This window comes from Semicossyphus pulcher, unplaced genomic scaffold (assembly GCF_022749685.1).
Source record: "Semicossyphus pulcher isolate SPU_LCO1_2020_fin unplaced genomic scaffold, fSemPul1.0.p SCAF_15, whole genome shotgun sequence".
Lineage (NCBI taxonomy): Eukaryota > Metazoa > Chordata > Actinopteri > Labriformes > Labridae > Semicossyphus > Semicossyphus pulcher.
In genome coordinates, this window is record NW_027211659.1 from 16,697,211 (window position 1) to 16,720,471 (window position 23,261).

At 41.5% G+C, this 23,261-nt stretch overlaps 1 protein-coding gene across 7 annotated transcripts in view; it reads right to left on the reverse strand.

The window, feature by feature from the left end:
- Positions 1-23,261, reverse strand: part of map2 (microtubule-associated protein 2) — a 99,415-nt gene that overhangs the window by 13,028 nt on the left and 63,126 nt on the right. For 5 of the 7 annotated variants that reach the window (XM_069662637.1, XM_069662636.1, XM_069662635.1 and 2 more), the window contains exons 6-16: positions 21,120-21,209; positions 20,199-20,273; positions 16,456-16,671; positions 14,428-14,712; positions 10,227-13,325; positions 9,859-10,101; positions 8,526-8,663; positions 6,872-6,933; positions 4,552-4,693; positions 3,840-3,896; positions 2,370-2,677 (exon numbers count right to left, since the gene is read on the reverse strand). In XM_069662637.1, the coding sequence (XP_069518738.1) occupies positions 2,370-2,677; positions 3,840-3,896; positions 4,552-4,693; positions 6,872-6,933; positions 8,526-8,663; positions 9,859-10,101; positions 10,227-13,325; positions 14,428-14,712; positions 16,456-16,671; positions 20,199-20,273; positions 21,120-21,209 (4,715 nt within the window). The remainder of the gene's footprint in view (positions 1-2,369; positions 2,678-3,839; positions 3,897-4,551; positions 4,694-6,871; positions 6,934-8,525; positions 8,664-9,858; positions 10,102-10,226; positions 13,326-14,427; positions 14,713-16,455; positions 16,672-20,198; positions 20,274-21,119; positions 21,210-23,261) is intronic. The other 2 variants (XM_069662638.1, XM_069662639.1) reach the window with 2 other exon arrangements.

The window sequence follows — 23,261 nt, forward strand, 5'->3', positions numbered from 1 at the left end:
CTACATATTAGAAGGACTCGCCTGCGCTTTGAATCAATACGAGCATGAGAAAGATGAATGTCTGTCTGTGTCGACACCACCGCTACATGCTGAGGAATGTGGGGAAGCGGATTCGCTCAGTTGAGAGGAGAGAGCGGATTGGGCTTGAGCAGACTTTAGTGTTTGATAGATATGAGCAAAATAATTGAAGACAAGAAGAAGAAGAACTTTTTCTGCACAGGGAGCGGTCATCGTCATTACGGGCTGCTTCAGAAAACACCGGAAAACACCAGTAGCAGCAACGTGACACCTGCACTGTAAGCATTCAAAAGTTGATGGGCTTAATAAAAGAACAAATTAATGAATAACCTTTATATAGCCTACACTGCACTTTTACAGCAGAGCAATCTCTAAGATGCATTACAAATAGTAGGCAGCACTGTGGCCGAGAAATTATTCTCCTACTTCTATTACAGATGATACTGACAGATTGACATTTGCCATATATAAAGTAATGTAACGGACAGCTTTGCTATTTACTGATTTCAACATAAATTGTACCCTGGTGGTCCTCTCCTCCTCTGAGCCGCAGGTCAGAGTCAAAGCATCACACTCCACTCACGCAAATGCTGCTGTGAGAGAGCGGGGACAATAATTACGCACTGTAAAAGTCCCTTAACGCGAGCAGAGTGGGAATACGAGGGGAATTAATTCACTGAGTCAGAGCGATGTGAGAGCAGGAACATTTCACATGGCCCGTGAGTGCACACAGCTGTACACACAAACACATACAGTGAACTTATATTGGGAGAGAAGGCAGGGACGGTTGTTACAGGGGCAGTTCAAAGACCTCTTACAAATAAGTAAGAAGAGAGTCGAAGCATATGACAGCTTGTAGAAGCTGGCTACAACAGTTTACATGTTTTTCTTGTCATCTATTCAAAGATCCAAACATGACCACTGTTAGCGGGCTGATCTGAGTTAATTAATTAAACAGCATTGGTATAGGAACTACTGTGTCACAAACAGCTAGGGAAGCTGTTTACAGCCTGGGTGGGCACAGAGTGGGCTAAAACGCACAAGAGGCCTAATTCTCCTTTGCAATAATTCATGAACTGTTTAGAATTGGGTTAGCAAACTCACTAAAATATGTAGTAATAAATATCAGTGTATATCATACAATAGTGCCATTAAAATGAAACACAAAGTTATGCTACACACTTGACTCTAATGCGTTTACTCATTGCATATCTGAAGAACCTTTCATCCAAATGAGTGCACACATGTGAAGGACCCAAGGAGTTGGATGAACAGTTCTTCAGAACACTGCAAGCAACATGTATAATGGTAATGCAACAGGCCAACTTCCAACACGCATGACTCTGATAACGCAAGCAGCAAGCAGTAAAGTAACCGGCCTGTTTTCAAAGGGCATGAGTTCTGATCAGGTACACACCCAGAGGGGCCAGGCCTCAAACGAGCAATGCACTAGCTTTACAAATGACAGGAAGAACATGGTCGTGTGTTAGCTAACTTGCCACGGAGGGGCTGTGCAAAGGTTTTCTACAGGTGCATGAGTGATAGTAACTGTAAGGTGCTAAAACGTCACCTTCAGAAAGATTATTAGATAAGTTGTAGACAGTAATAAATCATAAGAACATTTTTTAGGTCCTGAGAAACGTTCATTTCTGTTGCACTGGCATTTAATTAATGATTAGAAAAAAGAGTTTCAGTTTAAATCTATGTGAATTCTCTGTCAATAAAGGGATATAAGAATTATATTTTTCTTCCAGGACACAAAAATCTTTCCTAACTCTTCCTGCTTTTAGAATGGTGAGTCAACAGGACAGCTAAAGTACTATTAGTGGACATGGATAGCTAAGAGAATACAAAAAGGACAGCTAGTCTGGAGCGGTAGGAGAGAGGGGTTATGGGAAATAAACATATCAAGGCAGAGGAAAAGCCAGAAGATGTTAAACAAAAATACATTTTACACAACAATTCTTTGCAGGAAATGTAGCCCTGGTCTCACTACAGACTGATGGTATATAATGTACAGACTTTACCTTTATACATAGACAAGGTTGTTATCGTCTACATTTCTCTTTATTGTCACTGGACCTTTTGCCTTTTTTAAAGGTTCAAGGACAGAAAAGAGGATATCTTTAAGTAGGAGATAATCAATATTGTTTATGCAGATGATATCTACATTTATATGGACAAGGAAGGGACTGATAATAGCTTTCTTTTGTTGTTGTTTGTTTTATTTAACAACAAAAACAAACTTGTCAGTGATAATACTCATCCCTCTGATAAAAATAGAGGAAATTAAACCTGTAAAGCTAACACACTGCAAAGGTAAAACAAAAGGGGAAGGGGAAGAGCATCACCTGTCCTCCTTTGGGCTGGTACTTGATATTCTCTGTGGAGCCGATCTTTGACTTGATGTTCTTGAAGTCGGGCAGTGGCTGGTTGATGATGCGGAGCTGCTTGGGCGTCGTTGCAGGTGACTTGGGTGGGGTGCGGACCACTGCCACCTTTCTCTCCTGGGACATCAAGCTGAGGGAGCGTGGGGTCCCGGGGGTCCTTGAGGATGACGAGTAGCTGGGAGGGGATCCAGGGGTGATGGCTGTAGAGCCGGGAGTGCGGGGAGTGGAGTGGCCACTGCGAGCGGAACGAGAACGCACTGATTCTGTAACTGGTGGAGAGGGAAATAAGGGTGAAGGTTTGATCTAAAGGTGACAAAACACTGGATTATAGAGTCGTCAGAGATGCAGTCATTGATCATGAAAGATTTAATGATTTCTTCAGGGATTTCAGGCTTTTAAAGTTGCTTTTATACCATAAGCTGTTTTAGTTAAAGTTTAAAATATCTTATCCATATACACTGAGGGGGGAATTCACTAAAGGATTGTGTGGCTTTTGCACCCGCTAAACCTGTGCAAATGACACAAAAAGACTCCAAACAGCGTCTCTGTGCTCCGGTGTTGTTTGTGCGTATTTAAATGAGTCATTATGCAGACATTGGGGGCAAATATGGTCCCTTTTCTATGTAAATGAGCCTCGTGGCAAAAGGACCTAATTCACAAACACCAGCACTAACAGCACCACGCAGTTAGAGACTAGATAAGATTACCGTTTGCAGAGAGCTGGTGGTAACTGCAGTGCAGTATTAGAAGGGCTGTCAAGCTCTGAGTTCCCCGTAATCATGATGACAATCCCACCTTTTGTGAGGTCAAAGAAAGTATTTGTCTGTAAAAACAATCTGATAATAATATATTGTCATTATTATAATAATCGGGAGACCAATCAGTCCGGAGCTGTGTGAGGCTCAACCCCGGCATACGGACACAATTTGTCCACGTGTGGAAATGGAAAAATTTTAAAAATTATTTATTTTTATTTAAAAAATAAATCTGCGTTACAGTTAAACTAGTACCTGTCGAGTCTGGACTTTACAACAAATTTTGAAAAGAGCTGCCCCCTCCTCTCCCTGCTCATCATTGATCTGTGGATGGAGTTGAGATCTGTCAGTGGGAGCTCAGCCCCGCACAGCAGAGTGGAGGTGCAGACAGCTTCTCTACACAATCAGACACGAAACAAGAGTAAACTGCACCGATCTGTGAAACTTTATGGGCGTGTTTGCGCTTGAATATCATCAGTGCAATTTGCTTTGTGAATTGGACCTTGAGACGGAAAAGATAGTCGAGGAAAATAATGTGCAATTTATGGTGCAATCAGCGGCTGCAATTCATTCTTAGTGAATTCCCCCCTAAGTTTCTAATTACTAAAGAGAACCTAATCCAATACAGCAAAACAGTACAATGAATCATTTTAGAAGTATTTAGAATCCCATCTACCTGTCATACTAGGGGCTCGTCCTGTCCTATGCTCTGCCCTCATCTCTGTGCGAAACGCTACAGGAGACAAAAGAGGAAAAGCTTAAGAATTAGAAAAGGAAATGATGATGGGGAACAACGAAAGACGAAAGAGAACAAGGAGTTCTCATATGTCAGATCCCAACTGCATTCACCTAGATTTGTGCTTACGAGGTTTCAAACAGAATAGCAAAAACATACAGTTACAAGACAGAAAGTCTGTATCAGTCCTAAGGGCAACTTGTTGAGAAAACTTCAAAATCTGACATACAGTGATGGATCAACCCCCTTAAAATTTTTTAGATACATTTGGATAAAATGGGGTGACGCCTGAGAGCTAGTTCAGGCAGGCAACTCGAGCTGCACTGATTTCACACTTGACAAGCGTCACTCTCCACAGTCACTTAAAAAACACTTCCTCCCAATTTGGTGGTCTATTTAAGCTGCAAGATTTCCAGTCTCTCCCTCTGCTCTGTCATTGCCATTGCTGCCCTGCACCAATTGAGTGATAGGAGCTTGCTGCACGGATGCTGGGTAGGACTTATCTTCATTGGTACATGTTCTTTCATAGTGAATGAAGTTGTCCTGGCTTATACAGGAGGCTGATGGAGCTTGATGCTGCTTTAACATGGTCTAATAGCAATAAAATACTTAGCAAAGTAATTAGTAAAGGACTTGTTGAGCGTCAGCCTACATGTTGGTCTACGAGGAGCTGTTGAGCCGGAGCTTGTGATGGAGGTGGAACTCTCCTCGTGTTCATGGTATCCACGGCGACTCAGAATGGAGGCATGCCTTGGCAATGAGGATCGCTTGTCAGGGCTCCATGAACCACCGTCCTGTTTGAAAACAAACACCAGAAATCAGAAGCAGATCTTTAGGCCAGTGAGGCTGTGATTTATTTATATTACATTAACCCTCACACAGTACGCATCAGCCAACCCGACAAGTTGCAGTTTTCATTAGGTGTTTCCCACAGAATAATGTTAGCCCCTTTCATGCAACCTGTTCAAGGACTGTAACTCTGCCTTGTCGTTCGGTATAAAAGGTTTGGAGGCTGAATGGGGGGATCGAAGTTGATCAGCCTTTAAGCCAGCAGCTGAGGTAGTAACAGAGCCAAATTGACTTATGTGTAAATGGGTAAGCCAACAGAACTGAATGGTATTCGTGAGTGTCCCCAGCACCCTGTGTGTAATCACACACTGAGGCTGAAATATGACCGCGTTTATTGGTTCAGTGTAAAAACACAAAGCTGCCGTCACAACAGGAGAGGTTGCACTATAACTATTTAAAGGAGGGAAATACAACCCCCCTGTTTCTCAGCTTATGATAAAAATCCCATCGGGGATAACGGAGATATCACCTTAACAAAGAAAAGGACGGCCATCAGGTCACAGTGACATTGACCTAAAATCTGTTAAGTTTAGTTCCTTGATTTTGATCGACTTTTTTATTTTTATTTTTTTAACCAAAATTGAAGATATTGCTTTATGTGTTCCTCAGTTTTTGTGTTCACAAAAAAGTTTCGTTTTTCCAGGACATTATGACATTACAGTAAATCTGACCTTTGACCTTCTGTGTACAAAACGTTCCTCAGGAATCATGTCATAAGACTGGGATGAGAGGAAAGACAGACAGAAAACAGATGATGAAAGGTGATAAAACTGAATTAGGTGATAAAGATGAATTGAAAATATATGTTGATGGTTTTATTTTCTTTCCAGAGCTCTTGCAGTCACAGTGCTGTTCTACCACTCACTTACCTTGGCAATGAATCGTGGTGATACTGGGAAGCTTACAGGCTCTGCTGAGGATGGGCGAAGTCTATCTAATGGGGCAGTCAGTCTGAATATGGAGGTGGGGATCTTTGTTACTGGCAAACAATAGGAATGGCACTGAGGTGGTAAAATGATGAGGCCCCATTGATGATAAGCATGGCACCAAAGTAGAGGACACAGGGTGACAAAAGAGTGGTGTAAATGACAGAGCGCAATACATAATGGACAAGATGAGTGATTTCTGGGGATGAGAAATGACATATTAGCATCAGAGATAGCTTTTTAGCACTAATTACGAACATTCGTTGTGAACATGTGGGAAGAAATTTAAAATGTATGACATCAAGATGCAAAATAATAAAGAATGAGAAGAATGTGCTCATGCAAGATGTCATAGCACACTGCAAGCCATGGTAACAAATGTACTTAAAGACTGTAAATAGTACATTTAAATCAGAATGTTGGCTCAAAGAAAGTGAATACAATTACAGTATTCTGTAATGACATGACATTTAAGAAATGTAGAAACTGTGTTATTTTAGACACGGTAATTGTCATTACCATGGCGGAGGAGTAAAACGGAGTCACGACCACAGTCGCTGGAGAAATGTCACTGGGTGATTCAACACCCACTCAAAGAAAAAAACTCTAAATGGATCTGTCTTATCTGCTTGTGCAAAAATCCATTAAACGAGGAAACAAAAGGAAACATTTTGTAGAGGCAAAAGCAACTAGCTTTTTTTGTCATGAAATATGAAGGAAAACTTATAGTGGTCCTTGCAATGCAATGCACTGTTTTCTTACTGGGATTAGGGCATAGATAGACAGGTGGGACACGGTAAGGTTGCTCTGGAAATCACAAGAGAAAATATGTGATAGGTTTTTAATAAGTCTCAATTCTAGTGCCTAATCTATGTGGTTGTTATTGTTTCAATGTTTGCACTACAATATGCATAACACAACTTAGGCATCAGTTCAGTAGAAAGAGGTTATGGTTTGTCTTTATGTTATCAAGACTAAATGAATAAAAAGAATACAAAGTTTTGTGGAGACTGAGCAATCACTCTCTAAAAAAGTGATGTTACAAACCTGCAAAACTTGTCCTGATTGATTTTCTTGCTATATTACTCTGTGATCCAGGCTTTTTGCCAGTAAAGCTTTACTATTGTTGTTCTCTGAGTAGTTTTCTGTGTGTGCCAGAGGTCATGGCATTGTTGTGCTGGAGTGGAGTATACTGACCGATGCTCTGTCACGAGACTGTCTGGCGACACTAAGAGGCTGACGACCGTCTGGCATCATCTCTGAAAGAAAGACAGAGAAGGAATTACAGAAGTGTTAGAAGACAAAGACAGAATAGAGTTTTTAACCTTCATACATTGAAGGGGAACAAGAGAGAGAGAGCCTTTTAAATGACCTACAGAAATACAAAGACACAACTTTGAACTCCCAAACCTGGCATGGTAAGCCATATGACAAATCAAATATTCTTTGGGAGAGGCTTGCTGCCCCTTGAGAGTTCTGTTCTGTAAAGATCTGGCAAGATATCACACAGAATGGGGGATTTTGTATTATGTAAGTCAACCCTGGAAATAATCTAATTGGGGCAATGCAGCAGTGTACTGAGCTTTCATCATCAGTGACACAGAACTCAGCCCGTCAGGGGAAAATGGAGTGCAAACTGCCTCTGGGACAGAGCAGCTTTACAGACTGTTTATAGTATCAGGTCTATAGAACAAAACCATGGATTTCTAGTTGCCTGGCAACCATAAAAAAAAGCTTTGATGGATATGTAATTCATTTAAAGACCAGAGAGGTCAGGAACATTTATAGGTTTTTTTTTACACCAATACAATTATTATCACATAACCAGCAACATTATAAATGTGTTATTATTTGGAATACAGAAATAAAGTATGAGTCAACAAATGTGACAAAGCATCAGAGAACCAAAACTTCAACAAAACCAGGAAAACAGTTGGCTGGAAATGGTAACAGAAGGAATGATACATTAAAGCATAAGAGTTCCTAAACTCCCTTTTCCCTCCTGTGAAAATCAAATGTTTAACCATGTAAACATCTCCACGCGGTGTTTTTCATGTGCAAGACATATCCATCTGCTGGACAGGCTGAACAGACATCATAAACCTAAGGGGTGAATTCCATTAATTGATGGGGTGACGCTATGTATATCATTATGTGCAACCTATGGCAACCAATTTGGCGATGCGCGAGCCAGCTGTAACAATCGTCGTAATTTTTGCAAACTCACTACTGACTACTAACGTTAACGTTACTACAACTAATTACTACATTTCAAGCTAGCTAAGTTTCAACAAGTTGCCACTAAACGATGGCAGAGACGTGTTTTGTTTTCACGACAGAGGGATTGGTTGGAAATTTACATAGGGGGCGGGGACTATGCAGATTCACAATACACAATTTTTTTACTTTTTTCAAGCAGAGCATTTTATGTCTTAAAACATAACTGGAGCTGGTCTTCAACAGCAGCTGAAAATGTTTTTGCTTACCTCGCTATAGTGATTTAGAAGTACCTGAAAAGTGTTGTGTGATTCCTGATATCAAATAAACTCTAAACTAAAGGTCATCAAAGACACAATGCTGTAATCTTGGTGTAAAATTGCGTTTGAAAAAAAAGAAGAAAAACAAGAAAATATTCAAAAAAACAAATAAAGCAGAATAATGAATGAATGTTTGGTAGCCAGTTTTTATTGTGATCAAAAACAAACACACACATGACATATGCAAATAACTGAAAACATAAAACAAAATAGACGCCAAAACCAAAGTGAAGTTGAGCGTGGAGGTAAGATGGGTGGGAACAAGTGTTGTGGGGTCTTTCCTGCATAGAGCCCCACTTGTAGCAATGTGTCACCTGTGGTTCTCCTCCTTGGACAGGAGTGGTGCTGGGTGGGTCGGGTCTGGCGGACAGCTGGTTTCATCATGCTCCTCTTGGATGGGGATAGAGTCTGAGTCTCCATTTTTTTGGAAAGCTCAGTCTTCCTTATCACAGCTACATTATCAGAGAAAACAGAGTCACGACAAAAGCAGACACATGAAGAGCTCAGACTCTGAACCATGTTAAAATACGAAAATCTGCAGTATATCAATTCCTCATAAACCCTCTTAAGCTGTTGTTTTTGTAGAGTAATACTAAAAAAAAAGCTCATCAATCAATCAATCAATGTGGCAGTCAGTTATCTAGACTTTTTGACAAAAACAGTTGTATAGGTAATCAATACAGCACAAGTCTCTGTGTTTTTAGTGTATTTACAACAACAAATAGCCCCCCTTAGTCACATGATGTTGATTGTTTAAATGTCTTTACTCAACGGATAAGACAAAGAAGGAAAGTGTAAAACAATATTCATTCTATGGCAACAGTTTTTGAGCAAAATTAAGACATACAGTATTGTTTGATTAGCAATATATAAGGGATAATGCCAGAAGGATGTCCATTATAAGGAATTTATGGACGATGTGGGGGCAATGAAATTACTGATTATGGACACCTCGTAGGGCATCATCCTGTTTAAGGCATCGTCACTTGCTTAAGAAAAAAAAATGTCCATAACATTATGTTTCCATGCATTAGCCAATCAAATACATTTCAAAACAGGCGTAACTCTGTTTCCTTGGTAACGCCAGAGAGTTTGACTATCACCTGAAACGTTGGTCAATCCTAGATACAACTTGGCAGTGGGAGGTATTTCTAGTCCACGTGCAGCTCATTGAGTGCCTCTGCTCAGCTTTTAGCCAGAAAGCTAACAGTATGCTAGCAAGATTAAGTTTAATATAAAGAATATGTAATTTGACAATGTCTTTAAAAACACAACAAGCTAGCTAACCAGCCATGTCATTGTCCCCAAATCAAATTAATTTTAATAACTGTATTATAGTTAAATTTAAATAACTATTAGTCCCATATTCCTGTAATAATGTATTTGCTTGTTATTGAGTTTACCATGAGTTGTAAATGGAGGGTTTTTAAGGTTAATACGGAGCTAGCGTGTTCATTTTGAATTGAAAACAGGCATTTTCATCTGAACTACATCACAGGTGGCAGATTCTAAGGAGTCGATTGACACCCTGCAGCAAGTCAGAAAATGATTCGCCCAGAGCACATTCAAATTATAAATAACCCCCCTCTTGAAGTAAGAATATAGAGTTGAAAGTAGAGATCGAAAGTAAAACAGAGGATTGAGAACCTTTTTTCTTCCTGACTTCCTCCCTTGGGATGTAGACAGGCTCTTTGCGGACAGGTTTGCGTTCTGGTGTGGAGATTCGGCCTTTTGGCCGCCCTCCCTTGGCCTTTGGTTTGACTGGCTTTTCCAGTTTTTCTGTCTTCTTCTGTTGGGTCTGCTTGATCTGGACTACACCAGGCTTTTTGAATGGGCTGGACATCTTGGGCAAAGGCTCAATCTGCTCTGTTAGCACACTCTTATCATCATCTGCAGCGTGGCAAAAGAGGACAAAAACGTGAGATGGTATTAAATTAGTTTTCTGAAGCAGAACAAGGATGAAGAGGGAAACAAAAATGACAATACAAAGAAACAAAGCATCTAAGAGATCTCACCTTGTGTGTCAACCCAGGAGCTGTCCAAGATGGAGTCATCCATTGTGGTTTCATCTCTATCGTAGCTTTCCGTCGGTGCTTCTGTTTCTATGGTTTGAACCTCCTTCTCAGGGGAGGCAGGGGTCTCGGGAACATCACCCACTTCTTCTAGACTGGCAGCTTCTATGTCTGCTTCTTGCGCAAACTCCACTGATTCCTCCTCTTCCTCTTCTTCCTCTTTCTGGCCAGTGACACTAAGGGCCTCTGCCTCAGGTGGAGCAGAGAAACGAACACTGTGTCCCGGCTCCTCCGCTTCATCAATGGTCTGAACCACAGTGATGAAATCATCTTCAACTGTCACCACTGATTCGATGGCAGCACGAGTCTCCAGGATCTCCTTTTCAGCTGCTGCCCCTGCTCCTGCTTTCTCTAGCATGTCTTCCTCACCTCCCTCTTGTGCCTCCTTAGCTTCCATAAGTTGCACAGCTTCTTTCTGCAAGGGCTGGATGGTTGCCTTTTCCTCTAGTTGTCCTGCTGTTCCATCAGGCTTGCCTGCTTCCTTCTCTTTAAGTTCCTTCTCTCTCTTTTCTTTCTCCTCCTTCTCTTTAAGTTCCTTCTCTGTCTTTTCTTTCTCCTCCTTCTCTTTTAGTTCCTTCTCTATCTTTTCTTTCTCCTCCTTCTCTTTTAGTTCCTTCTCTATCTTTTCTTTCTCCTCCTTCTCTTTTAGTTCCTTCTCTAACTTGTCTTTCTCCTCCTTCTCTTTTAGTTCCTTCTCTAATTTTTCTTTCTCCTCCTTCTCTTTTAGTTCTCTCTCTAACTTTTCTTTCTCCTCCTTCTCTTTTAGTTCTTTCTCTATCTTTTCTTTCTCCTCCTTCTCTTTTAGTTCTTTTTCAATCCTTTCTTTTTCCTCTCTTTCCTTCCTTTCTCTCTCTTCTTGCTCCAACTTTTCCCTTTCTTCTCTTTCTTTCCTCTCCCTCTCCACTCTCTCTTTCTCTTCTCTCTCCTTCTTTTCTGTTTCTTCCCTCAGCATCCTCTCTTCTTCTTCTTTCTTTCTTGCTTCAATTTCTTCTTTTTCTTTAATTTCCTTTTCTTTCTTTTCTGCTTCCTCCTTGATTTTCCTCTCTGCCTCTTCTTTCATTTTCTTCTCAGCTGCTTCTTTCTCTTCAATCATTTTTCTTTCTGATGCCTCTTTCTCCTCTTTGTTTATTCCTAACACTGGTGAAGGAGTTCTTTTCGGGGAACCATAAACTTCTCTTTGTTTAAGCTTGGAAGGTGAGAGAACTGGAGAGAGCAGCTTGTCATCATCGATGTTGCTCTCCACAGAAGAAGCAGGGGATGTTTTTACAGGCCTGGCGATTCTGTCCTTGGCCACACCAGTCAGTTGATACACATCTTCAGCATCCACTTCCTCATAAGCCTCCTGGTGGACCAGCTTCACCTTCTCTCGAAGCTCCTGGAGTTCTCTTTCCTCCTCCAAACTGAGAGGCCTGTCCTCCATCTCCAATTTGCGGATCTGCCTCTCGTAATCAGCAATTTCAGTTTCCGATGCTGAGCCCTCACCACTGGCTTGTCTTTCAGTCTCACTCAATGACCTCCCGCCTTCTAGAGTCACAGTTACTGTTGGAGTTATAAAGGGATCACATGACTGAGCAGTTGGTGTCTCACTTACAATTTTATTCAGCTGATCATCAACCACCTCTGTGGTCTTTTCTTCAGCAGAATCTTTCCTCTCTACTTGCGTGTGGTCTTTCTCTTCGGTGAGGTTAGCGTCTCCTGATGGCTGGCTTTTGTCCTCCATGGATGTGTCTCTGACTGCTAATTTCCTAGCCTGCTCAGCCACTTTCTCTTCCAGGACAGAGTGGGTGAAGACTTGTCCAGCAGTGTCTGTAGGGCTGAACACATCTGCAGGGGATGGCATGGGCCCTGAATATTCACTGAAGACACAGTAGCCCATCTCTTCCAGCTGGCTATCACTCTTTCTGGCCCCAGGACTATGTTCCCCTGAAACTAGGCTAGCCAGTGGGTCATCAGTGAAGGCAAGAACATCAGCTTGAATTGACTTTCTCCGTATGATTTCTGGGTCAGTATTTTCTGATGCTAGTCTGGAACGTGTCCCAGCAAGGTCCAGCATTTCAGGCAAGTCTTGTGCCATCACAGTGCCATTTTTATAGGCGCCCTTAAGAGGCTGTGGTGATTCTGGCGAATCCGGTTCAGGGCTTGGTTTTGAAACTGGTTCTGTGGCCCTTGGAGGAGATGATGAATCTGATGTGATAGAAGCTGCGGTCTCCAGGATTAAGGGTGGGAAGGATGGAGGCTTATCCACAGATGGTGTAGTGACTGGAAGGTAGTCTGCTGACTCGTCTAGACTCCCACTAGTGTAGGACATGATATCTGTAGCTAGTGGGGAGAAGTTTCTAGGTCTGCCTTGGCCACTTTGATCCAATGTTCCAATGGTGATGTTCAACGAGTAACTCCTCTGCTCTAAGGCCAGTTTACCCGGGGAAAGCCTGCAGTCACTGCTCCTATCAGGAACTGTGAACGCTCTACTGTCTTCTGCTGTACTTGTTTTAGTTTCAGGTTTATCCTGGGCTTCAGCTAGTGTGTGGTAGCTAATGTCCTGAGGCTTGGAATCAGCTTTATCCTTCTCTTCACCAGCTCTGCTCAGTTCATAATAACCCTCACCCTTACTTTGTAGGGCCTCATCAACCTCCATTGCTGATGTTTCAAAATATGCTGACATGCCAGATCTGTCTCTTGCATCTCTTGTTGGGTCTGCTCCTTGAACTTTGTCTCCTATTGTAGAGAAATCAGAAGGAGTACCGATGCTGCTGATCTCTACCACCTCCACTGATGGCTGTTTCTCCGACACTGTAATTGGTTCACCATATGTTGGCTGAAGTGTAAGGGATCTGGCAGATTCTTTGGCTTGGTTTTGGACATTCGGAGGTATAAAGGATGGCATATCCATGGTAGGGCTCTCTGGTACAACTCGCTCACCAGCAAAGAACCCTTGGATCTGGGGCTCATAAAACTCCTCTGGGCGTTTTTCTGATCCAATGCTGTCCGGGCTCATGGAACCGCTTTTATCGCTGCCCTGCTTGTCTGAGTCCATCTTCAAAGCTGAAAGGACATCTGTAAGTTGGCTGCTTTGATCAGCATAGAAAAGTAAAGCTTTGGCATGCTGCAGGTGAAATATTTATAAAGCCAGAAACTGGAAAGCCGTTATCAGAGAAACAAGCAAAGCTCTCCTCAGAAACTTACAGCACAATGATATGGCCATCACTGAAGAAGTACGGCGAGGTTATGGGGTCCACCAAGTCACAGATGGATGACAATATGGCATGGTATGTGACGGATCGGCATGAGGCTGTGACGCTGATTTATGGGTAAAAAAAACAATAGATGGGATGTATATCCATGCGACTCTTTAAAACATCTGATACAAAAAGAATAGCATTTCTGTCAATCTTTGTAAGTACACTGAAATATGATCATCTGATCAGATCAAGTTGTTTTAAAAACATCAAGTGATTTTTGGTTTTAATAATTATTTAAATAGTTATAATGACAAATACTGCACAAAGAATCCTGCTATTGAATGACAGAGAAATGCCATACATTGTCACCAAATGTAGAAAAAGATATGTACAAAACACTGGAAAAACTGGATTTTGCTGGTAAAATAAGTTATTGGATGAGACGACTACACCACACTTAACATGAGACAGCCAACACGAAATCCCTTGCATATTCTGTACACAAAATTTGATAATAATATGAGCGATCAATCAAGTATGATTGAGTAAGTTTGATTCAAAAGTGTAGAGCACTGGCATATCAGCACAAAGCCATGTGTAAACACAATGAGAAACCTGTAAGCTTAAAGCCGGTGAAAAAAAAAAGCACTGTTATATTCAGCACCACAGCACTTCATCGTACAATACGAAATGGCCAGCCCCGAAAACCACAGCACAAAAAGGAAAATACAAGCGCAAAAACAGAACTTAATAAAACCAGGTTAAGTTAAAAGAAGATGACTCTTTTTCACCACGAGCCTGTGTTGCCTTGCAGCCACAGCAGAGCGCAGGGGGATTACTTGCCATTCCACCTGGATTATAATGCTTATGTCATATGCTTATAGGTTCCTTTTGACACATTTGCCATTCTTATGGAGAAACAATGAAGTTACATGCAGCTAGGGAGGGCAGAGGGCAGGACACACCTGTGTCAGGGCTCTCCTCACCCCTTGCTTCCTCCTCCATAGAGAGTTCTGCAGCAGCACTAGCTGCTTCAGCTGGCTCCAGGTCTAGATCCTGGGCCTCGTCTATGGCCTCTGCCTGTTCTAAGGGCTCAGCTTGGGGGCTGTCCAACTCAGGCTCTTCCCCGCTCCACTGCTGCTCATCAAGAGCTGTCTCGGAGTCTGCTGCCTCTGCACTCTCCTCCTCCTCCTCCTCCTCCTCTTCCACCTCCTCCTCGTATTCAGCTGTAAGAGCCTCCATGGTCTCTTCTTCTCAAAAACAGGGTGAGAGGGGGACACATCAAGACTACAGGCAACACAGACTTGGGTTATGTGAGAACACAACTTATGACGGGACACTTTCAGCTCTGGGAAAGATGACCTAAAGTGTATGTCTGTTCACACATATAGGTACATCACACATATAGTACAGATTGTTGTGTGTGTGTGGTTTTTAATCTGTTCGTATGCTGTTCTACTTTGGGTGTTTAGTGTACCCAGTACGAAATAAACTAGATATAGACATACTTGATATTTTTCCTCAATATCCATCTTTTTATTCAATGATAAAGAATCTGTTTTGTAAAGAATATAACATTTTTTTCTTTTCTCTTTATCTTGCACACCTTTCCCGCAACCCAGATTGACCTGCCATTGTAGATGACTGAGGTTGTTGAAGGTAAACAGAGACTTCCCACTTCATGGTCTAACATTGCACTCTTGTAAAAGCACATCTATTCACAGGACTTATAGACCTGGCTTTTCGGAAGAGGCAGCTATGAAGAGGTGCATTCCAGTATAATAAAAAAAGCAGTCTCAGATATTTGACTTTGCACAGACTGGATTTTTAGAAGCGTAATGGTCAATGTGGGGGTGTGCAGCATTGCTCTACAGTGGCCATTGCTAAGCAACATTTTGAGCTTGCGCAGGTGAGACAAATTTTAATTATCCGCTTTCCAGACAGCATGTCGGTGAAACAATCTTCTTTACATCCCTTTTTTGTCATGTGTTTGTTTCATACATTAAAAAAGAGATGTATAGATAAAGCTTCAATTATTTTTGTGCATTCATAGTACAGGTGACACGTATTAGAGGAATTCAGTTCTATCAGGGGATGCTTTAAGAGAAAAAAGGCATACAAATCTAAACCATGTAAAACGCATTAGATGTTGAAGCTGCCTCGCCAAAGGATTTATTTTTAGTGATAAAATAGAAGGCTGAGTTTTGTATTTGTGCAGTGTAAGTGCAAATACAATGAGCTCCCAGGTTACCTTTATGTAGCTGGGCACATTTTTTAAAAGAAGCTGCACGTGTCTTGTATTTAAAAAGACTACAAAAGTAGAAGGTTGTTTGTCTGTGTGTGGAGCTGAAAGTTTTTCTCGTTGCCACAGTGAGTCAGAGTAGTGTCGAATGAGTCTACAGGGGGTTTGACATGGCACAGCATAATTAAGGGGGTGAGGGGTCGTCTTGAGGAATGAACCAAAACACAATTCTGGGAGAGAAAATTGTGCATGATGATCATCAATCATGCACCGTATCTCTCAGATATTCATGAAAGCCATTTAGACCTAAAGTGATGAAACCGTAGGGGCCATGTGGTCTTGCTGATGAGAACTACAGTGTATTATGTCCACTGAGTGAATCACAATGAATGAATCACAAGGAAAAACATTATCCTACTTTAAAGACAGCACTGCTATAAGTTGGGCTGAACGGCATGGCAACCACAGGTAGCAATGGCTTTGGGTGAAGTTTGAAAATAAAGAAATATGACTGTTAAACAAAAATGAAATTGCTCAGATTTTGAGCAAAACAAACCTCACAAGGACACAAAAACACACACAAAGACGGACGAAGAGACGAACTGACGGACGAAGAGACGGAAGGGATGGAGAGAGGAGGTCAAATCACAGAAGAAGGAGGGGAAATTGTTAAAAGGAGAAAGGAAAGAAACAGAGTGTGAGAGAGAGAAATGGAGGGGGGAATGGCAAAGAGGAACCATGCGTGGTTCACCTTCAATCTGTCTAAAGGCCACAGCCTGCCCTGTGGGGCGAGAGCCCGAGTGCGTCCACTCTGGGCTGAACAATGGGTGCTCATAGTACTCCTCGTCGGAGTGGTAGGGGTCGTCCTCGGGCACGGAAACTGAGATGGAGGGGGCGAGGAACTTGCACCTCTCCCGCGAATTTTGGAAGCGGCGGAGAGGCCCCGCCTCCTCCTCATCCCCTACATCTACAAACAAGACAGACACAAGGAGAAGAACTGCAGGGAAATCTGGACACAAGGACTGAAAGAGAGCGAGGAGGGAAACAGATAAAGGAAAAGGAAGGAGAAAACAATAAAGAAAATGTCGAACACAGCAAAGAATGTCCATCTTAAAGTTGATTTCACATAGCACTAAGGGGCCTATCTTACACCTTGTGCAAAGTGGCGCACAGCGCAATGCAACTGATTAAAAAGAGGTGTGTTAAGGGCACATTGTTGGCTCATTGCTGTCCTGAGGCAGCAGAAAGTCATTACTTCATAGACCAACAAAACTCATCACTCAAACTCAGCCAATGACAGTGTTTCCTGCTATTTAAAGGGGACATTATTCATTTAGTTAGTTAGTTAAGATGTGCTTTCTGAGACAGGTTCACTTTGCACTTCCACTCTGCTTGCGCAATAAATCCTGCGCAATAAATCATGCACAATAAATCGTTTAAATACGACCCTCAAATCTAGTTCTAAAATCTGACAGCTGAACGACGAAAAGGCATGTGAAGGGCAGAGCCAGGGCCAATGTGGTTGGCGTTATTCACTTAGGGGTGTGAAAAACTAAATAAACCAAATGTAATAAAGTTCCCTTGCTAGGATAATGAATTCACAAGAGTGGGATGAACGTGAGGTCACAGTGACATCGACCTTTTACCTTTGAACATTGAAATCGTATCAGTTTATCCATTGGTCCTAAGTGGACATTTTTGCCAAATTTGAAGATATTCTCTCTAGGCGTTCTTGAGACCAACATAATCTAATCAGTTCGTCCTTGAGTCCAAGTTGATGTTTGTTCCAATTCAAAGACCCTCCAGCCTTACATCCACAGTCAGGTGACAAGCTAAGAGACGATACTTCATTAAATGGACGGCCATGAATCAGTAGTTCAGCTGTGGTCCTTGAACTTTTATAAAAAAATAAACGATTATAATGTTCTTTACATGTTTACTTACTTCACTTTGTAAAGAGACTTTAAAACATGGACATTTTTTGCCGTGAAAAGGGAGACAAAGTTTGAGAGGAAAAAAATGAAACAATTTTAAAATAGGCAACATAGACAGAGAGAATCACCAGAGAGGGGAATGCAAGAAGAGGACAAGTCTTGACTGTGAGCAAGAGAAACATAACACACAAGACATTGACAAGGAGACAGTGACAAGCAAATCAAAGGTGACAATGCTTTGGGGGCCAGCCATACTCTGAGACAAACAAAATTAGTATATCACATATTTTCAGAGTTTTGTCAACAGAAAGTGGTTCACAAAGAAATGATTCGACCTGAATTAAGACATACAACACAAGGAGTAATTAAACACTTATAACAACAGTTAAAGCACCAATACAGCAGGAGTAGTAAGACGGTCAGTAAGACGTGTGTTTTTCCACTGCCAATACATGAACAAACCTCTATACCTAAACCAACCTCTGCATCCAGTCAAAGACAACAACCAATTATAATTTTAACACATATGGAAAACCACTCTGCACTTCAAAAAGTCAAGTTTACACTACCTCTAAGTTACACTTACAAAACAAGTGGTCAATACAACAACACAACAAATAAGCTCTTGACAGCTCTGTCTGGTCAATGAAACAAAACAATGTCACCTTCTACAGGAAGCCCTATGAAATCAAACGAATCCTTACTTATACTGCACACAGGTAACACAATGTTAACAAAACTGACCAACTGTACAGTATTTGGTGCATGGCAGGTCCACCTACAGATGCTCCTCATTGTTAAGCCAGTTCAGACTAAGCAGATGAAGACAAAGACTAAGCATGGAGTTAAATGCACACTTTACAACTATTTCTTGCAGGCAGCTGTGCAACAATCACTGGATTCCTTAAAGGTATAATAAGTAGGATCTTCCTAGAAAAATAAAATATAGACTTTTACAAATATAATATAATATAAATCATCACTTATGGGCCTCTATACAAGTGTGTTGGTGAGTGCGTGTGCAGACCCTTGTGAGACCCTTCCCTCTGCATCTGCTCTGTTGTTTTGCTTTGCACGGAATGTTTTCAGGAGGGGCGCTGTTGTGGTTCCCTGAGCCAATCACAACGTATAGGTGAGTGTGGGAGTGGTTAAAAGCAACTGGGCCCCATTCAGACCAGCGAACATGGCGAAAGAGCGATGCAGAGTTGGCCTTCTTTCTGTTGTACAGGTAAGTGCCTCAAACTGGGTAGGCCAAGCTAACCGGCAGTTAGCATGCTAGCACAAAGGTCACCGGTGGTTAGTGTACTAGCACAAAACTAACCGGCGGTTACCATACTAGCACAAAGCTAACCGGCTGTTAGCATGCTAGTGCAAAGGTAACCGGCGGTGAGCATGCTAGAACAAAGGTAACCGAGATGCTGTTGGTGTTAGCTCGGTGGGGTGGGCGTGTTCTCGCACGAGAGAGGGAGAGTGAGCTTCTGGTGACAAAGAGCCCAGGAGGAGGGGCCCAGTTTGAATGTGTTGTTGACAAAATACAAGGAATCCTACTTATGATACCTTTAAGCTAAAATTTTGAGATTTAAACAAAGACAAAGAACCATACTGTTTCACAGTGCTACCGGGTAAGATTGAGCAGATTTTTAACTGAAATGCTATTTATGTGCATAGCATTTTTTATTTTGTAATGTCAGAATGCTAACTTAAACACATTAGCTATATACTGTATGCCTAGTTTGAGCCCGAATGCCCAGAAAGGCTAACTAGCTTTTTGAAATGATTCTGTTCATTTAGACTCTATTATAAACTAGATTTACTATATTAGCAAATTTCTTGAAACACCTTACTTTTGTTACTAGGATTCATTCTTAGCCAGAATGTCCTTTGGCTTTAGTTTAGGGGCAGCCATGTCTGCTAGGAATGTTTATAGGGCTAAAACTCTGATCAGTAGCCACAACCAAACACATACAAAAGAAAACTGACAGTGGACTATGATTGGAAAACACAACAGCATGATTAGACGTGCAAACTAAATACATCATTCAACAAAAAAGACAAAAAACTAGAAATTGAAGGGTTACCTAAATTGGCTGTCATATTAGTGTGTGGGAGGACTGCAATGTGTGGAGGTTAGAAAGGGAAATGGAAGAAGAGGATGATAAAAAAAGAGTACACTTGCTGTAACAAGGTGGTCATGCATGTGAGAGCTTCATTCTTTTAGAGATAAATGGTGGTGTTACAGAAGATACAAATTGTATCTATTCCAGGTGTACGATGAGGAGGACGAAGCAGGAATTCAGAAGAAATGTATGTCTGAAAAATGAACATGACGTGTTCCTGCTTTACGCAACTCAGGTCTCCAATGTGTGCTTTACCCCATGGAGGTGGTGCATGTCCAGATAGGGGGGCTGTAACAGTACCCCCCAGAGCCACATCAGTATACCCCAATGTGGTGGCGATCACAAACGTCAGAAGATTCATGGGAAAGAAGGAAACCACACTCTCCTCCATCAGAGACGTACTCTCCTAAAAATACCTCATATTCCTCTTATTCTTGGCCTACCTTGTTCCAGAGGACCAAAGTGCTCAGCAGCAGGTGAGGGGGGAGGAGAGGGAGGCAAATTTGTGGTGTCTTCAACTACAAAGGGAGATAGAAGAAGGAAGATGAAGAAACTGCAGACAGGAAAATCTGTTTTTTGACAGACTTTTATTTGTGTAAAACAAAGACTTCTACAGGTTCTGGATCAGTATTGAGCTTAAAGAACAAAAAGGCTAAGAACAATTAGCTGAATAGAAATTGGGAACATATAGCTACTGCAACGTTGTCATGCAGGCAATCAGCTACCATTGAAAACTGCAACAACACTGCGGCAATATTATAAGATTGTCTAAATTGCGTTGCAACACCAAAAAGCTTTATACAACTTTTTCACATATGCAGTAATACATGTACTTCAAGAGATCCCCTTCAATTTTTCTATGCCATTTAAACAAATCTAAGTTGTCTTCCCCTACCCTCACTTACTCCCAAAGCAGACAAAGCACACAGCATACACACATTTTATGCTATTTGTAAGATGGTGTTCTTTACAAACGTTTAATGCCTTGTAATGATGCTGCACTGCTCAACTGGACACACCATTGTAAACAAAGTTGTAGGTTTTGAGTCGAGGTTTAAATGTGGCTGGGAATTATTATGACCTTTCCAAAGTCTCTGCTTTGCTTACTGGGAATTATTGTTTACTTTGTAAATATGCAGCTGTCTGCTTGTGTGTGTGTGTGATATTTTGGGATGTTCAGGTCACTGGTGACTCTTGTTGGCCAACAGTTGTTTGTAATTGTAAGTCTGGAGACCTGTCCAGGATGTTCCCTTCCCTATTCAAAGGTTGGATATGCTCCAGTCCATTCCGACCACAAGATGGAAGAAACAATGTGTACCAGAGCTCACAGTGTTTGTGAGTGTGTTTGTTTGTAAGCTGCTTACCTGATGGCAGCCTTTGAGTCTCCTGCTCTCCCTTCAATACTGCCACTGCCTCTGCTGTCACTTCCTGCACGATCCGTGCTGACACTTGCTCTAAACAGGCAAAAACACACATGCACACAAACACAGAAACAAACAAGAGGAATCAACTTCAATATTATTACAAGTTTGTGGAAAATATAAAGTAATTTGGATTAAATTCCAAGACTGGGTATGCAGGACATCTGGGAACTGAGGTTGTGCTAGGCAGCTTCCAAGTTTCAATCATTGAAATAATTGTAAAATTGGGAAGCAGTGTGGTTCTTATGGACACCATGTAGCTATCATCATCAACTATCATCATGTAGCTATCACCATCAACTTCCATAGGATATATTTGAATGTGAAATACATACAAGTTTCATTTAAAAAAAAAAAACTCATCTTCCATCCATTTTATAAGACTGTATTTTTGAATCATATTCTCCTAACCTGAGATGAAAGGCAGTGTGAGTGAGCTGAAATTGTTTCCATGACTGCAGGGATGCTCGGGCTGCTGGAGAAGGCTGTGAGTGTAACCATGGAAACCGAGCATCATTAAAAAAGTGCAGCCTAAAAAAGAAGCTGGAACTAGACCAGACTGAACAGTATGAGATAACAGACATCTAATTTCTTTAAATGAATTCATAGTTGTGTTGATTTAATCACGGCAGAAGCAATATGCTAAGTTATTTGCAATGTGCACTCTTTAATGCTAGATTTGAATACATGATGTATACTGACTCTAACACTGACATGCTTAATACAGAGTCGGAGATATATCCATGGGGTCTGCCTGAAAAGTTTGGCAGCATCATATCAGTTGAATTACTTAGATTAAGCTTTTTGGATGTTTGGTTTGAATCACTGTTTAAAAAGCTGCTTAACAAACTATAAACGCTTTTATTCATGCTAAAACCAACTGGATTTGAAGATTTTATGTTGTATATGTTTTGTACTTATAAAAGTGATCGTAAAGATACACACTAGAAAGGCAGGAAAGACAGAGGGCATGCAACAAAGGTTCCCCAGAACAAATCGAACCATGTTAGTTAGTGGGAGGTAAAGTGGGCTGTTTGATGCTGGAGAATATTTTCTGCTGAATGACTGCATCGGACTGCAGATGCCTTTTAAAATTTCCCATCGAACTATTTGTTTCAGGTTGTGGAGTCATTCGGAGCCAGAGTCTGCGCAGTAGAGATCGGCGGATGGAGCCGCCGAAGCCACTTCTGCTAACCACAACACACACTTAAATTACTGAAAATACGCCCAGCAAAGATCCTGCATGTCGGCATATTTAACAGCAGAACAGCTTCTTTGTGTTGGTTTGAAGCAGACATTCACAGATATGGGAATTTCAGTGACTGTAGTGATTGTTCAAGTTACGTCTCCTCTCGCCGTTCCTCCTCTTTTCTGCTAATCCAGAGCTGATCGTCTGCAGGAGCTGGATTTGTCAACAGAGCTGTCAATCATCCTTTTTACAGCATCAAGTAACGAATTAAAAATAAACTTGAACACTTGGACGTAAATCAGCATGATAAGAACTAGCTTTAATAATGACTGAAAACATGTTTGAGAAACATTTATTTGATGTGTATTTTGATTTTATAGTTTGACTCATGTCCCATCTGGTAACATGGAGGAGGCGGGCTTTATGACCTATACTGCAGCAGGGGGCGCTCCAAATGTTTTGGCTTCACTTTTAAGGAGCTGTCATGTCGTCCATCTTTTTATACAGTCTATGATACCAACCGAGAGCAAATAGAATGTGAATTAAGAGAAAGAAGCTAACCTGTGACAAGGCTGTAGGTATGCGTTTTTATGTCGAAAATAGTTTTTCTCAGCAGTCATCATATTTGGAGCGAAGCAGAGATAACATACCAAACTGGTCTAACAGGTTCTACATTTAAGCTTGCATCTGCCGCCTGCCTGTAGGTTTGAATCCATTTAATTATCATCTGGCATTTCTAATCAAACCAGCTTTCATTTGCATAGAGACAGTGGTTTATGTGGGATTGCGTGGCAGTGTGATGCTTTTACGGCTGCTGTTTCAGGACCTTTTTCTATCCAACATCACCCACACATCAACACAAACAAGCTGGCTGGCATACACACACACACACACAC